The following is a 27,343-nucleotide window of genomic DNA, read 5'->3' as shown; positions in this document are numbered from 1 at the left end:
ACTGAAGTATATTCCTAGAACACCAGAAATAAGAGATGTTGAGGTGATTTAATGTGATTTACCTTCTGTTTGTTTGTTTGACTGGTCATAAACTAGAGAATGGACAAGAGCAAATAGAAGGGCCAGTTATCAAAGATTCCATCACCCATAAAAACAAAGTTACTAGGAAACTGGTTGAGTGAAGTACCAGGAGGGGAGAATGTGCTAATGCAGCTGTGTTCTAGAACTCCAAAAGAGAATTCAAATGCTGCAGTTGTATAGCAAGTGCTTGATAGTTTTTCACTATCAAAGATTTGGAGAAAAAGGGGGAAAATATTAAGGAAGCTTATAGGACCAGTGCAATTTGAACATTAAGCCATTTGCTAGGGGGCAGCAGAATATCTGTCCCATCTGCTTTTAGGCATTTGAAATGTTTTTTCAGTGGTACAGGGGAGCCTTGGGCTTAAGAGAATGTAAGGCTGAGAGGAGGCTCAGATGCTTGATAACAGAATAAAACATATATATTGATTCTGAGGTTTTAAATTAAACAACACTTTTATTTTTAATTTTGTTGTGGCGGTTCTAAGCTCCATAGTCGAAGTGGAGTTGGAATTTCCATGTATTTAGTTCATTTTATTTATTTTCAGTGAGGCTCAAATAAGTTTTAGCGGCAAATTTGAACCACTTCTATCATTAATTTTGAGGACAGTTTTGAAAAAAATTTACTCTGTTTAAAGTGTTTTTAAATGTCTCCCTTTCTAAACTGCTCCTTTTTGGATCATTTTAGCTCAGACAATACTCTTATATCAGATTTATAATTATAACTGTAACTCCGTTACAGAAGTTATGCTAAAACCTCTGATAATACTAATGTATTTATATTCATCATAACGTTAGTTTTTTTGGTATTGGAGGAGATGGAGATCTCAATGTCTGTGGGTATATGGGTGCTGGAGAGAAATTGCCTTCAGGTGCTGGGATTATCTGCAACTCCTTTAGCAGGGAAGCTTTAGTGGAAGCTGCAGGGAGCAGAGAAAGCCAGGTGAGGAAGCTGAAGAGCAGCTCTTCTGTACAGGAGTAGAAAGAATGGGGAAATCTAAGTGCTTACATGCCTATTCTAGCCAATGGACCTGCTAATGCTCATGCATGGGAGAATCTTGCACTTGTGAATTAGAAAGGATTTGTTGCAGTAGCATTCACCTACTGCAGAAGCTTAGCAGGTCCCCAGCTTCTAACACACCAACCAGTCCAGTCTTTCAGGTGGTAGGCCCTAAGTATTGTCTGGTTCCTGGGTTGTGAAATTGGTTTTGCTGCAATAGAGCCTAGGCTCCTTGCAAACCCTTTATTCTCACCCAATACCATAAATCCTCGCCCATGCCAATCAACTTCCTCTGCTGCCATTGCCACATCCCCCTTATGTCCTCCTGTATTCAACATTCCTCATTGTCCCTGCCTCTCACATGCCTGTTAAACACTACTCTTGTCATTTTTACTTAAAACGAAATTACCTCTTGAGGGGAAAACTGAACTGTGAAAAGCCACCAACAGCTTTAACTCTGGTCCTGTTTCACAGAGTTCTGTCCTCCATTGCAATTTGAAACCTTAACTTTTAGTTCCTATTACACATATTCATTTAGCTTCTAGACTAGGGGTAGGCAACCTATGGCACGTGTGCCAAAGGCAGCACACGAGCTGATTTTCAGTGGCACTCACACTGCCCGGGTGCTGGCCACCGGTCTGGGGGGCTCTGCATTTTAATTTAATTTTAAATGAAGCTTCTTAAACATTTTTAAAATCTTATTTACTTTACATACAACAATAGTTTAGTTATATATTATAGACTTATAGAAAGAGACCTTCTAAAAATGTTAAAATGTATTACCGGCACGCAAAACCTTAAATGAGAATGAATAAATGAAGACTCGGCACATCACTTCTGAAAGGCTGCCGACCCCTGTTCTAGACAGTGTCTTCATTATGTGTATGTTAATATTTTTTTATAGGTATGAATTACAGGATGGCATTGTGGTCCAGTAGATAATGCACTGTGTTGGGTCTCGGGAAACCTGGTTTATTCCTGGCTCTGCCACTAGTCTGCTGTGTGATGTTGGGCAAGTGACTTGCTCCTCCCTGTGACTCAGTTTTCCACCTCTGTAAAATATAGATAATGAGACTGACCTGTTTTATAAAGTGCACTGAGATCTATGGATGAAATATAAATTTATAAAATAAATAATATGTTTAATTTTTAAAAAAATCTACTGTAAGTTACTTTTAAAACTCAGGAGACTTATCCTCCTTCTTTTTTTTTAGAAGAAGCCTTACAAACAGTTTGTAGGTTTAAAAAAAGAGAGCTAAAGGAAGAAAATGTGTGTATTTTCTAATAATGCTAATATGGTACTTGAAAATACATATGCCTTTCTGTATATTTTTCTCCAATATTTTGTTGTGATTAATTATAATGACTAAATTTAAAAGAGAAGTGAAAAGGTGCAAAACCTTATAGCCAGTTCAGAATCTAGGTCATTAGAGGCAGTTTCTCTTCAGGCTTTGCGACAGTTAATATGAGCAAACTATGAACCTCTCTCTACAGTAATGCTCCAAGTCAGGACTTGAGTATTTGCCTTTCTCCGAACAGTGTTTTGAAAGAGAAATGGGTGTATAAATTTATGATGATGATTATCTCCTTCACCCCCCAAATCCCTTCTTTTTTTCTGAGGCATCTGGAGTCAAACAAGATTTTTTTAAATAAACATAGCATTGGTTGCTTTCATTTCACACTAAATGACTGATTTGTTTTAATATTTCACAATTTAGCATTCATTATGCTTCCCAATGTATTTCAAAAGTTTTGGATCTTCTTTGAAATACTGCCTAAGACAAATAACATTGTAGGGTTCTGGTATCCTGATCCTGCAAGGTGCTGAGGTTCAACTACTTCTGAGAGAGGTGAGTGCTTCTCAGGATCAAACCTAAATTGAAGATATTTTAGCACATTTTGTTTCACTTACCCTGTAAATGCCTTCCCGTCATGTCTTGGTTTAATGACCATGAACTGTGATCATTTTCTGCTGCTCTTTTTTCTAACTGAAATGCACAGACCCTTCCAGGAGTTCTACAATACAATCGACATTAATAGGAATAAAGAAGAACAGGAGTACTTGTGGCACCTTAGAGACTAACAAATTTATTAGAGCATAAGCTTTCGTGAACTACAGCCCACTAGCTTATGCTCTAATAAATTTGTTAGTCTCTAAGGTGCCACAAGTACTCCTGTTCTTCTTTTTGCGGATACAGACTAATACGGCTGCTACTCTGAAACCTGTCATTAACAAGAATGTATACAGATGATCTATGCAAACATTTTACAGACCAGTGTACTGCAGTCAAAGTGTATCTTTGACTGGTCCCATGTGGCTTCAGTGAGAGAATTATGTAAAAATATGCCAGACATATTGGTCCAAATATGTCTGGCATAGTATAAAATAATTCAGACTGTTAGTTTTACTGTATTCAGTCTAAACATGTCTAGATGAAAGAGAAAACTGAATGTACTTTCCCAACATATAGAAGATATAGATGGAAGTAACCTGGCTCTAGAATCATGTGACACTATATTTGGCTTATTGCCCGTGATTGTGATACAACTCATTGTGTACAATAGTTTTGTAAAAAGACTTTATCACTTTTATTGACACTTTAGATTTTCAGACAGTTATGCAGTAGTTTCAAGCGTCATCAAAGAACCAGGCAGGTCAAACCCACAAGGATCTAGACCGACACATTAAATTGCACTAATGAAGTAGTATATGAAACTGGCCCTTAAAGGTAAATCCTGATGTATATAATAGCCTTATATCTATTGGTCGGTATTAATGAACTAATAAAAGGGAAATCTAAATTAACATTTTTCTTTTTGGCAGGTCAAGAGGTAGTTATAGAACAACTGGTTTTGTGAACATGCTATTTTTGTATATAAGGCACCTGTCTTTTTGATGTAGATTCATTTGCTCCCCAAAGTACCTTACTTTATACCTTGGGGTATATTTTTTCTTCTATACATGCCTACACAGTTTCCTTTAACAATAGCAGGAATTCTCTGTTTTTAAGTTGAGACTGTATCCTTTAGAGCATGAAACTTTTTTCTGTAGGGTAAAGTAGATCAGTTAAATTCAGATGCATTATTTTAATTTTCATTTCTTCTAATAATCTTCCAGAGAGACTAGTAAGCAACAGAAATGCTCCCTTATCTTGTAGCTGAGGATGTTGCCTTTTCAGCAGTCAGTTGTGCTCTGTAGCCTGGGAGCAAGAGAGAGTCTCCTGGTAGAACACTACTGTTAGGTCACCGACCTGGTTTGAAGCACCTGGATTTTTATTGTGCTAGATTCTTGACTTACATCAAATAACAGCTGACAGCAGACTCTTATTTCTATTTTCAAACCTTCACTCATAAAAGCCAGACATAAATTTCATAATCCTATACTGACTTGTTTCTGTTGTTTTTAATGAGAAATGAGAAAATTAATCTTTTGGCTCTGAGTCAGGAATGTATCATTATTCAGGACAGCACTTAAAAATAAACTAACAGTTAAACATGTGTTTATATGCTGTACCAAATAGGGATGGACTTAAGCATGTGTGTAAATGTTTTTCTGAATCCAGGGCCTTTGTATCTGAGACTAGTGAAATGAAAAATCTTATTAATAGAATTCCTAAATTCTTTGCCCTTATGTGACTGTTCTTTTTTAATTTTTAAAAATATAATTTTATTTATTTTTTACAATAACGTTTATCACAATGTGTGTGAACTGAAAGCATAGTCTTGAAGTATATATTTACAAAAAACTATCCGTATATTCCGATGAAAGCAATGATAAAAATAGGGAATAAAGTGATCTGATTGTCTAAAAAGAATGCATAGCTGTGATGATAAAAATCATCATAGCTCAGAATATGAAGCTCATCCTTTTAATAAGCACAATGTGGAAGATTTTTTTAATAGTATTTGATTATAAAATTTAAAAACTGTAATAAAATTCCAAATGCTTTCATGCATGAATTACGGTGTACATATTGGCAAAGTGTTTCTTATGGCATGTGTCTTACAAACACGCTCAATATGAATTAGTACGCACACCATAATAACCTTGTCACATCATGTTGTTTAAATGTCAAATGCACCATTCCAGAAGCTAGTAACAACAAATGTTCTCCATTCTGTGGATAATAAAGCAGACATGATTATGAGGAACAGGAAAAAAATTGCTGCTGAGGTCTTCATTTTACCCTTCTTAGTATTTCCTTCACCACATCTCAATTATGATGTCCATTCATATATATGTCCCTCGTTCTTGCTTTATATAACATCAAATTGCTTTTTGCTTTTCCTTTTCATTATACCAAGTTAAAGAAAGAGGCATTGTGCCAAAATTAGTACTTTACATAATGCAGTTAATTTGATTTAACATGCCAATTTATTTAACACAATGAAAAGGTTATTTATTATTCCTGACCTTCTGTAATCCCTTTAATCTCGTATTAAAACCACATTTTCACTTTGCATCTAACCCCTAAGGGCACATTCTGCTTGGCTTTCTCATTTGCATAGTCCCATTGGCTTCCACAGGATGACTTGTGTGAAAGAGGGAAGCAGAATGTGACCCTTCATTTTTATGTTTCTGTTGATTTTTAGTGTAAAATGGTCTTAGAAATTATTTTTGTTTTCTTGAATTCAGACAGCAAGATCTACATTTCCACTAGAAATGGCCAGAATACTTTTTAAAAGAACATTTACTTTAATCTAGAATAAAATGTATTTTCCACTGGAAGCCATAGGATCATCCTAACTTTCAGTTTTTTGCTAGCATTTGCATCTTCAGCTTAAATCCAATTTCTGGTGAGTGAAGCCTTGGAAAGCGATGTAGCCTAGTTTGAATTAAATATACAGCTACATTTGGGGCTGCAATTAATAGAACAAACACTTCCCCCTCCCCCTTCCTAAATAACCATTTTTCTCTGGAGTGGATTTAGCCTAACCAAGGTTAATTTCAAAAGCAGACCCTGGCAGCTCTAGCTGAAAATTGTAGTTGCAGAAGACAGATGTTAGCACAACCAAAGCTTTTTAATTTATTTTTAAATTAATTAAAATTAACAAGAACAATTAAGGGGGGAAATGCTCTTTCTAATGCCCCACCCTTCTTGAACAAAGTCTCAGTAACTTCCCTGGATCATTAAGTTCTGATCTGTATGTCAGATGAGCCTAACTTGGAGCCTTTATCGGGTGACATTGTTCCCTTCATTTCTAGATTATTTTATAAAAATACATTCAGTCATTCAGACTTCTATTGATAATAGTTGGCTAATTATTTCCAAATTAAGCCCACTTGAATGTCATTCTCACATTTGCCAGTAATATAATTTTCATACCAAGAACTTATGGGCTCAACTCTTACAGGGCTTACACAGGCAAAACTCCCATTCAAGTCAATGGTAAGGACTATAGGATGAGGCCAGAGTAAGGCATGCAGGATCAGGTCACTTAAGGATGCCAAAGTAGCAGGATCTACCTCTGCTTCTTTTGTTAGGAATAGACTCTCCCTTCCCATGCAAGCTGTTCATATAAAAATAATGAAAAAAGTGAACATCATTATTGCGTTTGAGTGATGTTTGTATATGAACACTATTTAAAGTACAACTTAAAGTAGTAAATAATGATATGTAATTTCTGAAATGCTAGGTAAAACATAGTGTCTGTATTACCCAACATAATGAGAATATATTGTCTTGTTTTCTGCTAGATTGTCTTGTTAAGGAAAATGTCGTATTTCTGAGTTCTCTCATATGAAATATTCTGCATTAGAATGTACAGTTGTGTCTTCATGCATCACACTTTGTGACAAATGACTATTGGCACCTGTTATCTTTCTGAATTGTACTTGCCATCTCTTTTAACACTGCTCGTCTCATGATTTAATTTAGATTTTAGAATAAAATGGTATTGAAGAAATTGTCTGTAATAGAATGACAGTGTCTGGGACAACAGCCGAGAGAAACAAGGTTCCCCTGAGTCATCCTGTTGTCAGGTGATTGAACCCTAGATGCAGGTGCAGTATAATTATTGCTGAGTCAAGCAAGCAACTGGATTCAGTTAGCACCAACCAGCTATAAAGTAAGTTTACCTAGGATTTCGGTCAAAAAGTCTGCTAGGAGAAAGCCTAGCAATAGCCAAGCTTGGAAGGGAAGTTTTGGCTGAAGATTGTTACTGTTTAAGTTAATAAATCCAAATCCCGTGAAGGGATAAATTTGAACTTCATAGACTGCTTTCATTCTGTTCACAGCAGGGTGCTTACACTGATAAATTCATATTATGCTTATATAGAGTCATGTCATCTTGTACAAGCACCTTGGGTTGGGAGGGGTATCTAGAAACGTGATCTCCTGAATAAGTTTGTCAGACAGCAACATGTCTCACTTAGGCAGATACACACTTTTTTCTAAACTGCTCTCAATTCTAACTACTTCCTTATTTTTAAAGATAATACCCTTTAGGGAGTCTAACTGGATGATCAGAATTTTTCCTTCTGGCCTTTAAATTGAAGAATATTTGTTATTTAATTGTATTGCACTAGCACAGAGACCCCAAATTTTGCTAGGCACTGTTACAAACATAAAGTAAGAGAGAGTCTCTACCTTGAAGAGCTTACAATCTAAATACATAACACACATTGTGGGACTTGTACAAATGGAAAACTGAGGCTCAGAGAAATTAAGTGATTTGGCAAGGTCACATAGGAAGTCTGTAGTAGGGCTGAAAACTGAACCCAGATCTCCCGAGTCCCAGTCCAGTACCTGAGGCACAAGATTATCTTTCTTCTGTGTTTATATAGCACCTGCTCTCAGCTATGTGCTTTGCAGGAAAGTATAAAGAAAAGCTTGCTTCATCAAAGATACGTCAATACAGCAGTTGGAGGTGTGATTATAGCTTGGGTACACATACCTTTGCTAGCTTTCATCTAGTGAGCGCTTCTAAAAATAGCAGTGACAATGTGGTGGCATGGATGCTGGCATGGGTTGTACAAGTTCTCCGAGAACGGAGTTCATACTCATGTTGCTAACCAATGCTGGGATCCAGGCTGCTATGCCATCACTATTATTTTTAGCAGTGCTAGCTAGATTAAAGATAGCTCAGGTATGCTATCTTACCTCCGATTGCAGTTTGCAATACCCAAACAAATTACACATTAAGCCCCTCATCCTTTATGCTCTTCCATATGGGTGGAATCCTGTGTCTGTGTGGTGCCACACTGAAGTCAGTGGCACTCTGCATGGGTTCAGGGGTTTGCATATATAGGACTGGTCCTGATCCTGCAAGCAAAGTGAATTGAGAATAATTGAAATTTATCATTTAATGAAATAGTAATTAAGTTAAAAATGATGGCAGAGAAATTCTGCTTAAAAATCAACTCATTTAATCAGTGGTGAATTCTGCTAAAAAAATCAACACATTTGGGCTTTATAATATTAACTGCGCTTGTTACAAGTGTGGATCATTTTTTAACATCAGTTTAACTGATCTGCTTACTACTTTACATTATACGATTAAATGTAAGTTGGCAGCAAAATTATTTTTATAAGAATCAGATAAATGTGACCAGCGGGTTTTCACAGTGATAACGACCTTGATATGTGCCTATAGCTGGCTAATTGAAGTTAAAATGGGATTGTAGCTGAAATTAAATTAGCATCCACATAGAAGAAAAGCCTCAGTGAGGCTTCACAATACTTGAGATGTTAAGAAAGGATATACAGCGTTTGGCCAGTTAGTACCCAGCCACTTTAATATGAAACCCATCCAGAAATCTTGGTACAGTATCTTGTAACTGGATTGGATCCCAGAGGAAAGTGAATATCAAAGTCACAGCCCAACAGCAATTTTGTGTGTGTAGTGATTACTAAGAGCCTAGGCTTCCGTCAGAGATGCAAAATTCAAGCAGAGGGAATGACAGACCAAGTGAGTGACTGCATTAATCATTGTACTGCTTGGGAAAATAGCAAGGATGCTTGAAGGAGAAATTAGTTGCATGCTTTACAGGTTATCTGCTGTTCACTTAATAGAATCTATACAACTAACTGAAGTGTATTTATTCAAATTAAATGTAGTAAAGACTCAGTGGCATATTCTACCCTGAAGATGGGACATTAGTAGAAATTATGTCTAGTTCCAGCTGCTGAAAGTTCAAAGGCATGAATTCTTGAGGAAATCTGTATAGTTTTTTTTTGGTGTTGCTTAGAGATGGTTTGAAACTATATGTAAAATGTTCAGTATAAGGTAATCCTAATTTAGTTGTCTTGTTTAAAAGCATTGATATGCCAAGCTCTAATTTAAGGGCACATTTCTTTGATGCTCTGTGCTGCTTAGTCCTACACTGGGCTGCGTAAGGGGTTGTAAATAGAACAACTGCAGGAGGATACCTGTGCAGCCCTGGAAGTTTTATCCACACTGGCCCCATGTTGGCTAGTATGGAGTGCTGTTATGCAGGACTGTTGTGAAACTGCCTACAGGATAAATAATATGCAGATAATATCCCAGCAATGCTGCTCAAGTGGCATAGGAGGAATGCAGCTGATACTTCAACAGAATAGTGGGGCACAGAGTCCCTTATAGTTCGGAGTTTCTCTAACCCAGAGATGGGGATGCTTGATTTCACCTCCCCAGTCAGCTCTCACTTGAAGGTTGTCTACATAGAGAGTTAATGCACAGCAAGCCAGGGTGTGAATCTTCAGCGCACTAGCTTGCTGTGCACTAATTGATGGTGTGGACCCTGTTACTATGCACTAGAAATTGCAGAGTGCTCTTTGCTCTTCTCCCATTTCAGAAGTTAAAATAGACTACCGAACTTCTAGTGCACGGTAGCAGGGTCCCCTGGCCAGTTAATGCACGACAGGTCAGTGCGCTGTAGATTCACACTCTGCTTGCTGCACACTAAGTCACCATCTAGACAAACTCTTCATCTTCATAGGGTCCAGTTACTGGCCTTCTGAGAAGGAAGTGGCCATTTCTCCCTTCTAAGAGGTGACAAAAATAGTTGTGCTGTCCATGTATTCTGGGTGGAATTTGCCTTCTAGTTGTCCTCCTGTGACAGTGTGGCTTCACATCAGGCTCAATTCAGAATTGTCCTTTGAACACTTACGCTAGAAGTATGTATGTGCATGTTTGTTTATGTGGAGGAAGAAATTCTCACCCCCCTCACACAAAGCCAGAAATCATAGACTATCAAGGTTGGAAGGGACCTCAGGAGGTCATCTAGTCCTCACACAAAGCCAGAAATCATAGACTATCAGGGTTGGAAGGGACGTCAGGAGGTCATCTAGTCCAACCCCCTGCTCAAAGCAGGACCAATCCCCAGACAGATTTTTGCCCTAAATAGCCCCCTCAAGGATTGAACTCACAACCCTGGGTTTAGCTGGCCAATTCTCAAGCCACTGAGCTATCCCTCCCCCGGGAAAGGGAGTTGTAGGGATGGGATTTTCTACCTATGCCCACAGGCAAGTTGAAAGGCTAGAAGGTGCTTCTTTGCAGACTCCTGGGGGATTTTTGAGCCATTGTATAAAAGTGTGGGCAGTCCCTGCATGTCCCCTTGTGGCCCAGGGTGGCTTTGGAGGTATGCCCCACCTTTATTTCCCTTGAATGGGCAGCAGTGGCTAAGTTTTAAGAGCCCAGGTAAGGAGAAGCCAATACAAATTAACAAAAATAGTATGTCCTGTTTTTAATAAGGCTTCAGGACAGGAGCAATTACAGTTCATAAGGTTCTCCCTCTGGAGTCTAGTTCAGAGCTCCCAGGCTTCAGGTACATAACATCAGCTCTGTGAGTCTAATTTAGGCGGGTCTCCTGGAGCCTAAGAGAAACTACCACACACTGCAGTCTGCATGCCTTCTGCTCTCCTCTCTCACTAGCTTCCTCTTCTATTTATATAGTCCAGCCCTAAGGTGGGGCAAGGCCTCCTTGACTATATCCCAGGCTGTATCAGCTGTAAGCTCCAGTTTATCCCTTAAAGGGGTCATATGCTCCTTCACACACCTAGATGGGTGTAATCATCTTGCCAATAGGCATCTACATTGGTCTTCCTCAAACTGTCTTTGAACCAGCCAGTTTGACACCAGATTAGTATCCTTTCAGTGACACACAGGGAATGCAGACACCCTTTATGTGACTGCTCTGGCTATGCCATGATCTTCTTTAGAACCTTAACCTTGAACCTTGTACCAGCTCTCTGCACTCAGGTGAATTTCACTTGGTGTGTGTGCAGTATATGTATTGTATGAAGAGATAGCACTTGAGAACACACAAGGACTACAGAAGAGATTATTTAATAACTTAGATTTATCTTTTATCGGGTCTGTCCATACTCCTAGAAATTAAAAGGCATAAACAAACATGAACATAATGTAAACTATTGATAGGAATTATTGATCCTATCATGAAGAGATTGTTCTGAAGCTATGTAATCATGGTAATTTTTTTGAGAAAATGTGGTTGTTTCTATCAGCTCCAAATGAGCTTATTTGGTGAAAAAATCCATCTGTTAATATGTCACTAAATATGGATTCCTGAGTTGAGTAAAAGAATGAATTCTTCATAATCCTCTCCAATAAATGAAAATAGTGTACTCCACTTGAACGACTCTCTCACATCTTGTAGAATGAAACAAGGAAAGGTTATATTGTTTAGATTTGTTGCTCAGTATATTGTAGTACTTTCATGAGATTCATGTTCTAATTTTTTAAAATAGGTTATTTTCTCTTTGTATAAATGAGCTATGGTAATTTTTATATTTGATCATGTTTTAGTTTGTATAAGAAAATGTTAGAGAAAATACTTCAAGTTAATTCTGTTGCAGTGGTTGTGTGACGTGTTCGGAAAGGTCTGAGGAAACCTGAATTTTTCTCTCTGAATGACCTGAGGCTCTGTAGAATTTCTCCACTTTTATACAACTAGATTGTTAAACTTTAACCTACAAGGATAATTTCCCCTCTAAGTTATTCTCTGTACTAGTTTTGATTAAGGTCATTGGCAATTTATGTAACCATAAGGATAACTTTTTAGTTTGAATATTAAATGTAGTATTAAAGACGACCTGTCTGGATTCCAAGGATCATAATTTAACTAGCCAGAATTTGGTGGAATCTAGACAGAAAAGTGATTGTGTGGTTGTCTTGTGTTTCTAATTGATGAAATAACTGCATATCCACTTCAGTATTAGGATGTAAATCAGACTCTCTCTATGTGCACTGTTGAGATACATCTGGATAACCATAAGGGGGGCATTTGGGTAAATGACATACCTTTTAGTAATGTTTATCAGCTTCATATTTTAGATTGGCCCCATGGACATTATGATGCATTGTTTAAAAATCACAAAAAGCTTTCTATCAAGTAGGGATTAAAATGAATATATTATTTGATGATTTTAGATTCGCCAATGTTTGACACAATACAAAAAAAACCTTTGAAACATCACTGCTTGAAGGAACAGAAGGGTGATTGAAAAGAAATTTTGCTTCCCTTTTTTGGCTCCCTTCATGTTTTTATATGGTCCTGTTATAGGTGGTTTTAATTGTAACAAAATAAAATTAACATTGAATTTTTATGGAAGTGCACATGATTTTCAACAATGTTGTATAAACAGATTGTAGCTGACATGGAGCTTTTGTGTAATCTAAAAATATGGATAAATAATTATATGAATACTTTGCTAAGTCACATGCAGTAAGTTACTGTATAGCTATATTGGGTTATTACTTTCCTGTATGAATGCATTAGCTTAACACAATAGGGAGCTGTTGGAAAAACAAGGAAAAAGGCAAGACAGGCTCCCAGATAAGAGCATCCTGGCACAAACTTGAAAGACAATATGAAAAGCTGTTAAATTAAAGCCTTATTTTGTCAGTGCTGGGAGTTTAGAGTTGAAAGGGACACTAGGTGGTTAAAAGGACTCTATGGAGAGAAAGAGGGAGTATGAAGGTGCAGTTCCTAGTGGCACAAACTGAGATGAAAGAGAGACAGGTCCTGGAAGAGGGTCTGAATGCAAATGGAGGCTTTCCTCAGCTTCCAGGGAATGGTAAATGCTAGGAAAAGACAGGCAATTGTACAGACTATTTTGAGATCTGTTTCTGCGGTTCTAAATAAAATACTTTGCTTTAACAAGACTTTCTGGTGGACACCACTGTCATGGCTCCTAGAGGGAAGAGAATTGTGGATACTTGAACTGAAGTGAGGCCTGCTCAGATAATCATGGTTAGCACCTGGGTGATGATCTGCTAAGCTCAGCCCTAAAAGTCCTCGACACTACACAGCCCAAGATCTTATCTGAAAGTGGGAGAACCGTATGATTCCACATTGAGAGGTGATGACACAAATCCTGAAACAGCCCTGCATTCTGAGTCCCACAAGCCCAAGTCAGCTGACACGGGCCAGCCACGTGTGCCTAGCTGCTGTGTAGACACTTTCTCCCACTTTCGGCTGGCACTGACTAGCCATGGGTGCCTTGTAGATGTGTAGACATACTCTTAAAGACCAGGAGGGGTCAGAGGTGCAGTTATCCCAGTAACTGTGACTCATATATTAAAGGTTTCAGAATAGCAGCCGTGTTAGTCTGTATCCGCAAAAAGAACAGGAGTACTTGTGGCACCTTAGAGACTAACAAATTTATTAGAGTATAAGCTTTCGTGGACTACAGCCCACTTCTTAATTAAAGTAATTTTGGTACATCTTGGGTATTTCTTCATTGTAGGTTCTGGTACTGTCTGGAAGATGAAAACAAATAGTCTAAGAGTACTTGTGGCACCTTAGAGACTAACAAATTTATTTGAGCATAAGCTTTTGTGGGCTACAGCCCACTTCTTCAGATGCATAGAATGGAACATATATTGAGGAGATATATATACACACATACAGAGAGCATGAAAAGGTGGGAGTTGTCTTATTGTCTTAATTGGCCTCTCAGAGTTGGTAAGACAACTCCCACCTTTTCATGCTCTCTGTATGCCCACGAAAGCTTATGCTCAAATAAATTTGTTAGTCTCTAAGGTGCCACAAGTACTCCTGTTCTTTTTGCGGATACAAACTAACACGGCTGCTACTCTGAAACAAATAGTCTGTATAGTTCAAAACTGTGAAGTTTTGGTTTTAATGGACAACTATTTGTAACAATTTTGCATAGACTTACCACTCCCATAGAGAGATGTACCCTAGTATTAGTATCATTCTCACAGACAAAAGCTTGATATGTATCTATCAAAAATGACACAATCTATTTTATACTTTTGTATATTTTTATATGAAACTTTTAAATCAGTTTTTCTAAATACAGTAGAACCTCACCTTCGGAATGGAGGTTGTTTGTAACTCGGAAAAAAAACGTTATGGTGGTTCTTTCAAAAGTTTACAACTGAACATTGACTTAATACAGCTTTGAAACTTTACTATGCAGAAGAAAAATCCCAATTTTTATCATCTTAATTTAAATGAAACAAGCACCGAAACAGTTTCCTTACCTTGTCAAATCTTTTTTTAATCTTTTCCTTTATTTTTTTTAGTAATTTACATTTAACATAGTACTGTATTTGCTCCCCCCATCTCTGCTGCTGCCTGATTGTGTATTTCCGGTTCCAAATGAGGTGACTGGTCAGTTCGTAACTCTGGTGTTTGTCACAGTCAGCACCCTTTCAGAATAAAAGTAAAAAGCAGCTGAGCTCCTTTATGGAATAAATAGCTGAAACAATAGGGGCCTTTGCCCAAAACAAACCCACGTGCAAGGCTAGAGTAGTAGTTGAATCGAGTCCAAGGAGTTTCCTAAGGGGCTAATAAAATGCAGGGGCAGGGGAGTGGCTGGATTTTGGAACTTTGTCTCCCTGGGTGTGAGACTGAAATACCTGAGAAAAAGTAGAGTGTCAAGGAGACAGCAGAACAAATACTGGGAGTGTGACCCTGGGGAAAAAGCCGAGAGAGAAGGCTTTTTGGGAAGAGTGCTGATTGTGAGAGGAGAAACTGTCTCCTGTTTGATTCATCCTGCGTTCAGGTAAACAGGACTTTGTACATTCTTAATAAATAAACAAGGCTGCATCAAAGAAATATGTGACCTCAATTTCTCCTCCTAATGGAAACAACCCGCTAGACCAGGGGTGGCCAACCTGTGGTTCCGGATCCGCATGCGGCTCCTTACCTAGGCACTGATTCCGGGGTTGGAGCTATAGATGTTAACTTTCTCACTGCTCAACCCCCTGCTCTGCCCCAAGCCCTGCCCCCACTCCACCCCTTCTCCCAAGGCCCCTGTCCCTTCCCCTGAGTCTTGCATGCCCTCGCTCCTCCCCTCCTTCCCCCCATAGCCTCCTGCGAATGTGAAACAGCTGATTGCAATAGGAGGGAGGACTAGGCAGATTGGTGGGGGCTGCCGGCAGGCTGGAGGCGCTGGGGGCTGGGAGCAGATGGGGGGCATATTACACATATTACCGTGGCTCTTTGGCAATGTACATTGGTAAATTCTGGCTCCTTTTCAGGTTGGCCACCCCTGTGCTAGATCTGGAATTGTGCCGCCCCAAGCACGTGCTTGGTTTGCTGTGACAAGAGCCTATCCTGATTGGAAGGGACTTTGGGAGATCATCTACTCCAACCCCCTGCTCAAAGCAGGACCAATCCCCAACTAAATCATCCCAGCCAGGGCTTTGTCAAGCCAGGCCTTAAAAACCTCTAAGGAAGGAGATTCCACCACCTCCCTAGGTAACCCATTCCAGTGCTTCACCATCCTCCTAGTGAAAAAGTCTTTCCTAATATCCAACCTAAACCTCCCCCACTGCAACTTGAGACCATTACTCCTTGTTCTGTCATCTGGTACCACTGAGAACAGTCTAGATCCATCCTCTTTGGAATTCCCTTTCAGGTAGTTGAAAGCAGTTATCAAATCCCCCCTCATTCTTCTCTTCTGCAGACTAAACAATCCCAATTCCCTCAGTCTCTCCTCGTAAGTCATGTGCTCCAGCCCCCTAATCATTTTTTGTTGCCCTCCGCTGGAGTCTTTCCAATTTTTCCACATCCTCCTTGTAGTGTGGGGCCCAAAACTGGACACAGCTCTCCAGGTGAGGCCTCACCAATGTCGAATAGAGGGGAATGATCACGTCCCTCGATCTGCTGGCAATGCCCCTATTTATACAGCCCAAAATGCCGTTAGCCTTCTTGGCAACAAGGGCACACTGTTGACTCATATCCAGCTTCTCGTCCACTGTAACCCCTACGTCCTTTCCTGCAGAACTGCTGCCTAGCCATTCGGTCCCTAGTCTGTAGCAGTGCATGGGGTTCTTCTGTGCTAAGTGCAGGACTCTACATTTGTCCTTGTTGAACCTCATCAGATTTTTTTTGGCCCAATCCTGTAATTTGTCTAGGTCCCTCTGTATCATATCCCTACCCTCCAGCACATCTACCACTCCTCCCAGTTTAGTGTCATCTGCAAACATGGTGAGGGTGCAGTCCACGCCATCCTCCAGATCATGGATGAAGATATTGAACAAAACCAGCCCCAGGACCGACCCTTGGGGCACTCCGCTTGAAACCGGTTGCCAACTAGACATGGAGCCATTGATCACTACCCATTGAGCCCGACGATCTAGCCAGCTTTCTATCCACCTTATAGTCCATTCATCCAGCCCATACTACTTTAACTTGCCAGCAAGAATACTCTGTGCTTTCAATTTGTTTTTGATCCCAGGTATGTCACCCTTCTACTCCATCTGCCTACTCTGTTCTTGTGAGCCTGCAGGATAGCAAAGTTGATATAAATCCTGCTTGTGAAGAAAATATTTTGATTTGAAAAAGGCTTCAGAAGCAGAAGTTTCATTAGCTCAGGAACGCTTCAAAAGCTCAATTCATATGAGAAGAGCTGGGTTTTTTTCTGCTTTCCAACTGATATAAAGAACGTGACAATTCTGTATCTGAATGTATTGAAAAATTATTACAAAAACTTAGATAGGAAACAAATAATGAAAGAGTTCTCCTCTTTTTGTACTTCTTTATTTATAATGATATTTTTAGTTTTTCTCAAATAATAAAATTAGGAAATACATATTAGTAAGATGTATTTATGTGCAAATAAAACTATTTACCTGTGATTTATCAGTGCCTGAGGTAACTTAATTATTTCCATTTTACAGATGGGAAAATAGAGGTGCACTGAAGCAAAGTGACATGCTTGAGATCACACAGATGAGTGCAGCCAAATCACTCAACCATCAGTACTGTGCGCTAATGACTGGATCACATTGCATGTTGAATTTACTTCTGTGAAGTATAAATTGGAAATGCCTTCTCCTTATGATGCTGAAATTTATGGTCAACATAAAAAAAATCATCCAGGAGAAAATATTTGAGGTTTTGTGAACTACTGAAGGAGAATATGCTAATTAAACTTTTTCAAAGCTGTTCTATTCAGTTTTCATAGTTGTCATATTAAATTGTTTCAGCTTTCTACTTTATGGCTTACAAATGAGATAGTTGAATGCTGGAGGGTTTGTATTCATTCCTGTTCTCAGAACCTTATTAGTAGATTGTGGAGATTTATCGTTATTTAGGCTTCATATAAACTGATGATAGTTTCAATCCCTACTGATGATGAATTTTTAAAGTACAGTATTATATAAGCACATAACTTTTTATTTTAGCCAATTAATTTTCTAAACTACAACTTCCAGAAGATTTAGGTTTTATAAAAGTTTTCTTCAATTTTTGAAGTAATTTTGCACTAAATTATTTGCAGATTGTGTAATTGACTATTTTGTGGCAAATCTTTTCATTATTTTTATGAATTTTGTGCTGTATTGGTTGGTCATGATTGATCTCTTAAATTGTGCTTGGTATTGGATTTGGTTATTTGATTTGTTGAGACTAAACCATGTGGTCATGAGAGTGAGCAGAAGCCATTGTGGCTTATCTTCCTGTGTGAGAGAGAAGGGGGCTGTGTTTTGTGTGTTGTGAGCCAGACGGAGGAAAAAATGGATAAATGGTTGGCAGCAACAAGTTGCCCCCTACTTGATTTATGCTTTTTGTTATGGTGAAGCTAGTTTACTGAATAGGTTTTTGTGTTACACAAAATGAATAGGTAAAAAATACTTTAATTTCACCCAGCCTAAGTCTTTTCATAAGGGGTATTTCAAAGGTGCACAATCTCTGGTATCAAAATATTATATTGATGTTCACTCTCATACAAGGTGCCAACACTATTCCTTCAGTTTTATATTGAGGGGAATACACATGGTTGTAGTGATTAATTAAGACAATATCTTGTGTGTGACAGCCACACTAATAGAATCTTTCTTAATCTACTTACCCACCTGGTTTTGTTGCTTGTTGGAGTGAGTTAGAGCCAGTGTACCAGTACATTTATAAGTGGGATCCTTGCGATGGCACAGAATAAATGTATGATGCTCTTTTAATTTGTAAATCACAGGAAATCAGTAACCTTTCAAGAGCTTTCAAAAATGGCATGATTAACTTGTTGCAGAATGGTGTACAAGAGTGGTATATTTTCAAAAGCTGGGAGGGAGGTTCTTTAGTATTTGAGAATGAAGTTCAAAACCAGCCTCAGACGGTTGCTGTTGTTTTTCTTAAATGTTTTTGTCTTAACTGTTTTTTAGATATGATATGACTTAGGAAGTTTGTGCATTTCTTAAATTGTCCAAGAATAAAAGTAGCAGGAGGGTTTCACTTCTATTGCATTTTTACTGTTGTCTTTGAATTCCAATCAGAACAGGCTCTTTTACTTGCAACATGCTTGAAAAATAGTACAGTAGCAAGTAGCAGAGGGGAATTTAGCAATCGGGTTGGAGAAGAATTAAATCACATGGAGAAAGATGGAGGGAGCAGCAGAGCCTGATGGCATTTTGCTGTCATGTATAGCTTGTTCTGACTTGCAGTCCTTTTATTCTATGGACCTGATGAGGCAAAAACAGCTACATTTATACCTTTTAGGCCCACAGAAACCACTATTTTTCTTGGCTACATGCTATTGACCACGGTATGATGTCTGTTCTTGTATTCAAACCCTATTTTTAGAGTAGTTTTTTAAAAAGTGTCACTTTGTCTTATTTGCCAGTGTAAAATTAATGTCTTAAACGTAGGTAATACAGTTCTTGAAATAGTTCAAATAGGTTGTGAAGAAACTTTGAAACTCAAAATGTCTATGGTAAGAGGAGAAAAGACTGTTATACCTCCTTTCCCTCTATGGTAGTCTATTGCAAAATTATACTTCCCAAAACTCAACTAGTGTTGGTAATATATTTTACAAGAATGAGTCAGTCAGGTTGGGACAGAAGTTCATATTTGTATATACTCTCTACAGCTAAAATGCCCAAACAATACACATTTTAAAGTGTTGTTACGTATTCACTCACTCACACTATATGAAGTAGGTTCCAACCTTAGGGTTATTTTGGCTGTCATCCTCCTTGGTGCTGAGAGAGAATAAATCTGGTCTCAAGGTTAACTTAGATTTCTGAATGGTTCTGGATTAGTTCCAGTATATAGTTTTTCACTTCTAGGTCAAATCTACCCTTGATTTATAATGACTGAAAGTGAGTATGTGAAGGCTGTTTTGTTTGGGATTGTGAAATGTGTTGGTGGGTTCAGTACAGTTCCTAGTGAGAAAGTGATGACATCACAAAATCTGCCATCACAATTGGCATCTTTGTTGGCAGCCTTAGCAGAAGTGTCAAAGATTGAATAGGCATGAAGACCTGACCTAGAAGGAATACTTAAAGCATTTGAGGAGAGTGTTGAAACTGCTTGGACCATATGAAGAAAATAGAATTTGGCCGCTGCTGCTGTGTGTGTTTTGTTCAAATTTTAAAAATACATCTATAGATACCCACTCAGTACTTTGCGTGCATATCCCATAAATCACAAATTACGACATAATGAGACAAAAGATGACTAAAAAATATCCCCTTCAGCCCACACTTTCCTCAACAGCTTTAACAAAGCTGTAGGTTTCTCCCCTTATTGTACCCCTGGAAAATGTCAGTTGTGATGTTCATCTTTACAGACCTAGCAGTAGCATGGCATGCTAAAAAAAAAAGGCAGAGACTTTACAATATGAACAGCTTCTTCTCCTGACTCACTCTTTGTCTAACCAGGAACCAAACCTTGAGAGCAGTTAGGGTAAGAATTGAGAACAGACTAAAAAAGAACACGAGTACTTGTGGCACCTTAGAGACTAACAAATTTATTTGAGCATAAGCTTTCGTGGGCTATAGCCCACTTCATCGGATGCATAGAATGGAACACACAGAAAGAAGATATTTATACATACAGAGAACATGAAAAGGTGGAAGTAGCCATGTCAACTGTAAGAGGCCAATCAATTGAGATGAGCTATCATCAGCCGGAGAAAAAAAAACTTTTGAAGTGATAATCGAGATGACTCATAGAAGGTGTGAGGATAACTTTCACTATGGGTACCCGCATGGTCCCACAGTATGCCAACATTTTTATGGCTGACTTAGAACAACGCTTCCTTAGCTCTCATCCCCTAACGCCCCTACTCTACTTGCGCTACATTGATGACATCTTCATCATCTGGACCCATGGAAAAGAAGCTCTTGAGGAATTCCACCATGATTTTAACAATTTCCATCCCACCATCAACCTCAGCCTAGACCAATCCACACAAGCAGTCCGTTTCTTAGACACTACTCTGCTAATAAGCGATGGTCACATAAACACCACCCTATACCGGAAACCTACTGACCGCTGTACTTACCTACATGCCTCCAGCTTCCATCCAGGACACACCACACGATCCATTGTCTATAGCCAAGCTCTAAGATGCAACCGCATTTGTGCCAATCTCTCAGACAGAGATAAACACCTACAAGATCTCTATCAAGCATTCTTAAAACTACAGTACCCACCTGCTGAAGTGAAAAAACAGATTGACAGAGCCAAAAGAGGACAGGCCCAACAAAGAAAATAACAGAACGCCACTAGCCGTCACCTTCAGCTCCCAACTAAAACCTCTCCAGTACATCGTCAAAGATCTACAACCTATCCTGAAAGATGATCCCTCACTCTCACAGATCTTGGGAGACAGGCCAGTCCTCGCTTACAGACAGCCTCCCAACCTGAAGCAAATACTCACCAGCAACTGCACAACATAAACACTAACCCAGGAACCTATCCTTGCAACAAAGCCCGATGCCAACTCTGTCCACATATCTATTCAAGTGACACCATCATAGGACCTAATCACATCAGCCACGCCATCAGGGGCTCGTTCACCTGCACATCTACCAACGTGATATATGCCATCATGTGCCAGCAATGCCCCTCTGCCATATACATTGGCCAAACCGGACAATCTCTACACAAAAGAATAAATGGACACAAATCTGACATCAGGAATCATAACATTCAAAAACCAGTGGGAGAACACTTCAACCTCTCTAACCACTCAGTGACAGACTTGAAGGTGGCAATTTTGCAACAAAAAAACTTCAAAAACAGACTCCAATGAGAGACTGCTGAACTTGAATTAATATGCAAATTAGATACAATTAACTTAGGTTTAAACAGAGACTGGGAATGGTTGGGTCATTACACTAATTGAATCTATTTCCCCATGTTAAGTTCTCCTCACACCTTCTATGGGTCATTTCGATTATCACTTCAAAAGTTTTTTTTCTCCGGCTGATAATAGCTCATCTCAATTGATTGGCCTCTTACAATTGACATGACTACTTCCACCTTTTCATGTTCTCTGTATGTATAAATATCTTCTTTCTGTGTGTTCCATTCCATGCATCCGATGAAGTGGGCTGTAGCCCACGAAAGCTTATGCTCAAATAAATTTGTTAGTCTCTAAGGTGCCACAAGTACTCCTGTTCTTTTTGCAGATACAGACTAACCCAGCTGCTACTCTGAAACCTGAGAACAGACTGTCACTCTTGAATACTCACTAGTTCAGGTTTCTCCTGTTGTTCTTGTGTTTATATTTCAACATTATAAATGTTTTGTTGTTTTATTTTCAAGCTGTCACTTTGTATGGAAGGCCTGCTGCTGTCTTTATGGAAATTAGGAAGCTTTTTTGTTGTGCAGATTTGATAGATACCTTCTAACTTGCATAAATTCCATTTCTATCTATTTTGGGGGCATCCTGGGATACCAGACAACTGGGTGCCTCAAACCCTAGAATACCAGATGACTAGGTATCATGGGAGAAGAAAATCAAATTCCTTTTTTTTTTTTTTTTAAAGGAAAGTTGCAAAGACATCTAGTATGCATTTTTGGCTCATACAGATATTAATCATTTAATAGGTTTACATTTTCATATTTTTGCATTACTGAATTTGATTTCTATATAAAATTATTTTATATTAATGCTTTGTTTGGTTGGATTTATGTGGCATTTTGAATGCTGTGCAGTTAAATACCATTAAATAAAAATATGAAAAATTCAAAGTTTAAGTAACTGTCATTTGGTTTATATCTATTAAAAATTAGATTAACAGATTTTACAAATGAATTTCTTTGGAATACTGAGGCTACCTAAAGATATTGCAGCTGACCCTTACTGTTCCTTTGAAACAATAACATTGAAAAATTGTTTTCAGTTTTTCTTGATGACTTAACATATTTTTTGTGCTGTAGACTTGAACTCTGCATAAGGCTTCAGAAAATGTTTGCTAGGTATAAAACTTTATTAGAGCATGTACATTGCATGACATAATCCAAACTGAGATGTTGACTGAAATTAGATAATTTTTTCTACGCCAATTTGCCTAATATTCTTGTGGTTAGCAAACTTTAAAATACGAATTTCCATTACATTACAACAACAATAAAAAGCTTATGGCAAATTGTGCTGCACCTCCCACAAGAGTTTCACTAAATGAACTTATTAAAAATTCAAAAGTCCCTAGTAGGTTTCTAAATTATTGAATCTATGGCCATATCATATTCTGAGAGCTTCACAGAATTTAGTAAATCAGATTATGCCCTTTCTATGTTAGTGTTAAATAATTTGGTACTATTAAAATGTAAGTTGTCATAAACAATGGCTCTCTTTTGCTGAGCATTGCAATCTGAGCGCTTCAAAATATGAGCTTGGTTAGCATTTAGTGCAGTGGGCCACTTGCAGATCCACAAGCCTGTGAGAGAGTAATTGAAAACATTTGTCCTAAAATACATGACAGAAATATGATTCATCTTTGCGTAGCAACAATAAACTATCAGTAGAAATAAATAATTCTGTTTAAAAAAAAAACTAATTTTCTACTAAGCTTAGCACTTAAATCACATTTTTTTTCTCCTTTCAGCCATAACCAGCAGACCACGACATTTAGACATCCTGTGACAGGACATATTTCTCCAGAAAACATTGAATTTATTTTACAAGAAGAGTAAGTAGTTTTTGACACATTCTGTGACCTTTAAAAGTAACTTCTTACATACTCTATTATCATAATTACTTGAACATTTCTCATTATATAGAAGTGATATTACACAGATACAGAGGATGCACTTAAAAACATTGTTTTTCTTCCAGGGTTGGTCCCTGTGTGTTTTCCATAGGTGGGTATGCATGCGTGCCATGCGTCCGAGTCCTGAGATTCTTAGTAAGCAGTGTCTGTGGACCCCCACCCACACAATTGCCCTCCTGGTTCTCCGGACCAAGGGCCTAAGATGCAGTGCAGGCTGACGCCTCTCTAATTCCTTCTGACTGCCACATGTCGTGAGTCAGAATCTTCTAGTTGGCAGATTTCTCTAGCTTCTTTCTTATCAGCTTGTAAATATATATTGTGAATAGCTTTAATATTTAGCATAGTTAAAGTTTTAGTATAGCATAGATAGCTTAATTCATCTCCTTTCAGGGAGTCCCTCTTTGCGGCCTGGGACCATGCCTAGAATCCTGGGGTTCAAGAATTGTTATTTTGCCCTCACTCCTCTCCATGGGGGACAAACAGTAATGCTGCCTCTACTGTCTGGGTGAAATACATATCTCGGCACAGTGCAGTATATGCCTCTCATTTCCCCTGTGACGCTCATGAGCTTCAGTTGAGGAAACACCTTATGGAGGAGGCTATGAGACCTCACTCTGGTCTAGGCCAAGGAAGATCCCCTTTTTACATCATCCTCAACTGATAAGGGGCACCCCTCCAAGTATGAGTTTTGGAGCGGAGCCTGGAGCTTCTGAGTCCAAGGAATCATCATCCAGGGCTTCACCCAAGAGTAAGGAGAGATCCTATCCAGGTCTGCTCCTAACAGAAGAGACCCCTCTCCAACTCCATCCAGGTTAAGAGAGCCTTTGTGCATGGATCGTAAGGGTTCAGGACTGCTTAAGATTCCTGGGCAGGATGATAAAGCACATAAGAGTCAAAATCAATGCATCCTTTCTCCTAAACATAAAGACCAACACCCACCAGCTAAATCTAAGAGTGGTAGACATGACTCTTTGGCAGTACTGGCCTGCCCTTCTAAGGACTGACTGTCTACCCTCAACATTTTGGGACATATTGGAATCATCTGTCCCAACGGCCAGAATGCACCAAACACCAGGCCATGCAGACACTTATGTCTTGCAAGAGAATATCTTCCTCCTTTATTCTCACTCTCCTCTCCTTTCGGGCCTGGTTCTCCTGAGAGACATTGCTACATGGAAACTACTTTGACAACATGGGAACCCTTAGGTAGGAATGTTCATCCTCTGGCACCGATGGCCACATTGGTATAACGAGAGCAAGTCTCCTACTGGGATGAGTGAGACACTCCAGCTAATCCATAATCCCCTTGCAGAGAGATGAGTCCTGACGTAATCAAGGAGATCCAGACACCCTTCTCCCAGATATGACTATCTTAGGGACTGTTAGTACCTGATGCCATGGAGTTCCCCTCAACCAGTCCACTCTTTGTACTGGCTATACTGGGGCCTGTGGGATCCATATGACAGACATCCCAGATCTGTCCACAAGTCTTACTGCACTGTTCCACACACAATCTATCAGATTGATCAGAGTATGAAGATGAGAAAATCGATCTAGATCTACAGGCACCGATGAGGATCTAATCTTTTTCTCCAAACTAAGTGATCACCGTCTCCCCTGGACAACCATAGGCAGTACCAAGAGCTCCTGCAAAGGATAGCAAATGACCTCCAGATCCCACTGGAAGAAGAAGTCCAAGATACCCAGCATCGGGTTCTTGACATCCTGCAGCTAATGAGTCCCAGCAAAATGGCTCTCCCGGTATATGAGGGCATCATGGAACCAGACAAGGTGGTCTGTCATACCCCACTGTCCTGCGCCCCCACATCTTAAAGAAAGGTGCTATTTTATCCTGGCCAAAGGAGCTGAGTTTCTTTTCATTCATCCAGAGCCCAACTTGCTGGAGGTGCAGGTAGTCACAGACGGAGCAAGATTACAACACCCTAAAGCAACCCCATCTGACATGGGCTTGGAGAGGCTGTACCTTTCAGAAAGAAAGATATTCTCCTCTACAAGCTTGCATTTCTTACTGTTGAGGTTTATTAGTGAAATATGATTTTAATAACTACTCCAGACTGACAGACTTTAAGGACAAACTTCCCCTAGAGGACAGAGCCTAAATTGAGGAAGGCAGACTAGTGGCAAAAACCTCCCTACACGCTTCAGTGAATGCAATGGACACGGCATCAAGAGGGCTAGCCATTTGTATAGTAATGAGGTGAGTCTTGGCTTCACTCTTCAGGGTTCCTGAGGGAGATGCAGAGCGAGATTCAGTGAGTAAACTATCAGAGGGGTAGCCATGTTAGTCTGAATCTGTAAAAAGCGACAGAGGTTCCTGTGGCACCTTTAAGATTAACAAGTATTGGAGCATAAGCTTCCGTGGGTGAATGCCCACTTCATCAGATGCGTCTGATGAAGTGGGCATTCACCCACGAAAGCTTATGCTCCAATTCTTCAGTGAGTAAACTGAGTCCCTACAATCGTTGAAAGACTCTAGATCAGCTTTCTACTGCCTGGGAATTTACACCGCAGCCCTAAAGAGAAAACACCAGAGGCAGAAGTATATGTCAGGACTGTCCCCTTCACAACCATTCTGCCGCCAGCTGAGCCTCCACTCAAGTGACTGAGAGTTCAAAGACCTCCATTTTCAGTCCCCTTTGCTGCTATGACCTCCACCCATTCCCATCCGTCCACTAAGGGTTATGTTTGGCACCTTGGTTGAGAACCACCTGCCTTTATTGATGCCAATGACTTCTAGCACACCACCCCCATCTTTGGGGGCCATCTCTCACTTTTCACCCACAATTGGAACTCAATCACAACAGACAAGTGGGTTCTAAAAATCATCCACCATGATTTTTCCATCAAATTCCTCTCCCTCTTCTCCTCCCCCACCCCCACCCCAGCCTCCTTTCCCAACCCTTCTCCAGGGACCACTCTCAGGAGGAGATTCTTTGCCAGGAGGCATATTTTTTTTCCCTTCAGCGAAGTACAATAGAACAAGTACCACCTTAGTATCAAGGGCGATGGTTATATTCTCCATACTTCTTAGTCCCAAAAAAGACAGCAAGTGGAGACCCATTCTGGACCTTTGACACTCAACATCTTTATTTGAAAGTCAAAATTCAAGATGTTTACACTAGCATCAAAGAATTCCCTCCCTACAGGAGGAAATATGGTTTGCAGCTCTTGACATAAAGGATGCCTGTATTCATGTGGATATTCATTTATCCCTTGGAAAATGTCTCTGGTTTCTGGTAGGTCAGGAACACTGCCAGTTCAGAGTCCTTCCCTTTAGACTAGCAGTAGTGCAATGGGTATTCACGAAGGTATTCTCAATGGTGCAGCCTAAATGAGACATCATGTCTACGTAGTCTTCTCATATTTGAATGACTGTCTCCTAACAAGTCATTCCAACCACAAAATCAGGTTGGCAATTTTGTTCCTGCTCCATCTTCTAGTGGTGATGGGTGTATGCATAATCAAAGAAAAGTCCTCTTTGACCCCCCACCATCCCGCCACCCCAAGGAATGCTTTATTGGCATGACAGTGAACGCAATTTTAGCAAGAGCTTTCCTCTCAGCAGAAAGATTCCAATTAATGAGCAGATCATTTGCAATGCAAAAACTATAGTCAAAGGATGTCATTCCCTACTAGGCCACAGGACCTCATGTACTTTTGTGATACCATTCACTGGACTTCTTCTACGCTGCCTACAGGCCTGGCTCTGGTCTGTCTACTCATTAGACAAAAACCACTTGAACTCCAGAGTGACTCCAGAACTCCATAGCCTCTCACTTGGTGATCAAACCCAGAATGAGTACAAGTGAGAGTCCTCTAGAT

The 27,343-nt window shown here is 39.4% G+C and overlaps 1 protein-coding gene across 18 annotated transcripts in view; it reads left to right on the top strand.

The window, feature by feature from the left end:
* Nucleotides 1-27,343, top strand: part of PLEKHA7 (pleckstrin homology domain containing A7) — a gene marked incomplete at its 3' end in the record, with an annotated part of 276,779 nt that overhangs the window by 148,759 nt on the left and 100,677 nt on the right. For 15 of the 18 annotated variants that reach the window (XM_034770145.1, XM_034770144.1, XM_034770154.1 and 12 more), the window contains 1 exon segment: nt 23,336-23,419. In XM_034770145.1, the coding sequence (XP_034626036.1) occupies nt 23,336-23,419 (84 nt within the window). 18 annotated transcript variants of the gene reach the window in all.

Source organism: Trachemys scripta, chromosome 4 (genome assembly GCF_013100865.1).
Source record: "Trachemys scripta elegans isolate TJP31775 chromosome 4, CAS_Tse_1.0, whole genome shotgun sequence".
NCBI lineage: Eukaryota > Metazoa > Chordata > Testudines > Emydidae > Trachemys > Trachemys scripta.
The sequence above is the reverse complement of the archived record's forward strand: the minus strand, read 5'-3'. Positions and strand labels throughout refer to the sequence as shown.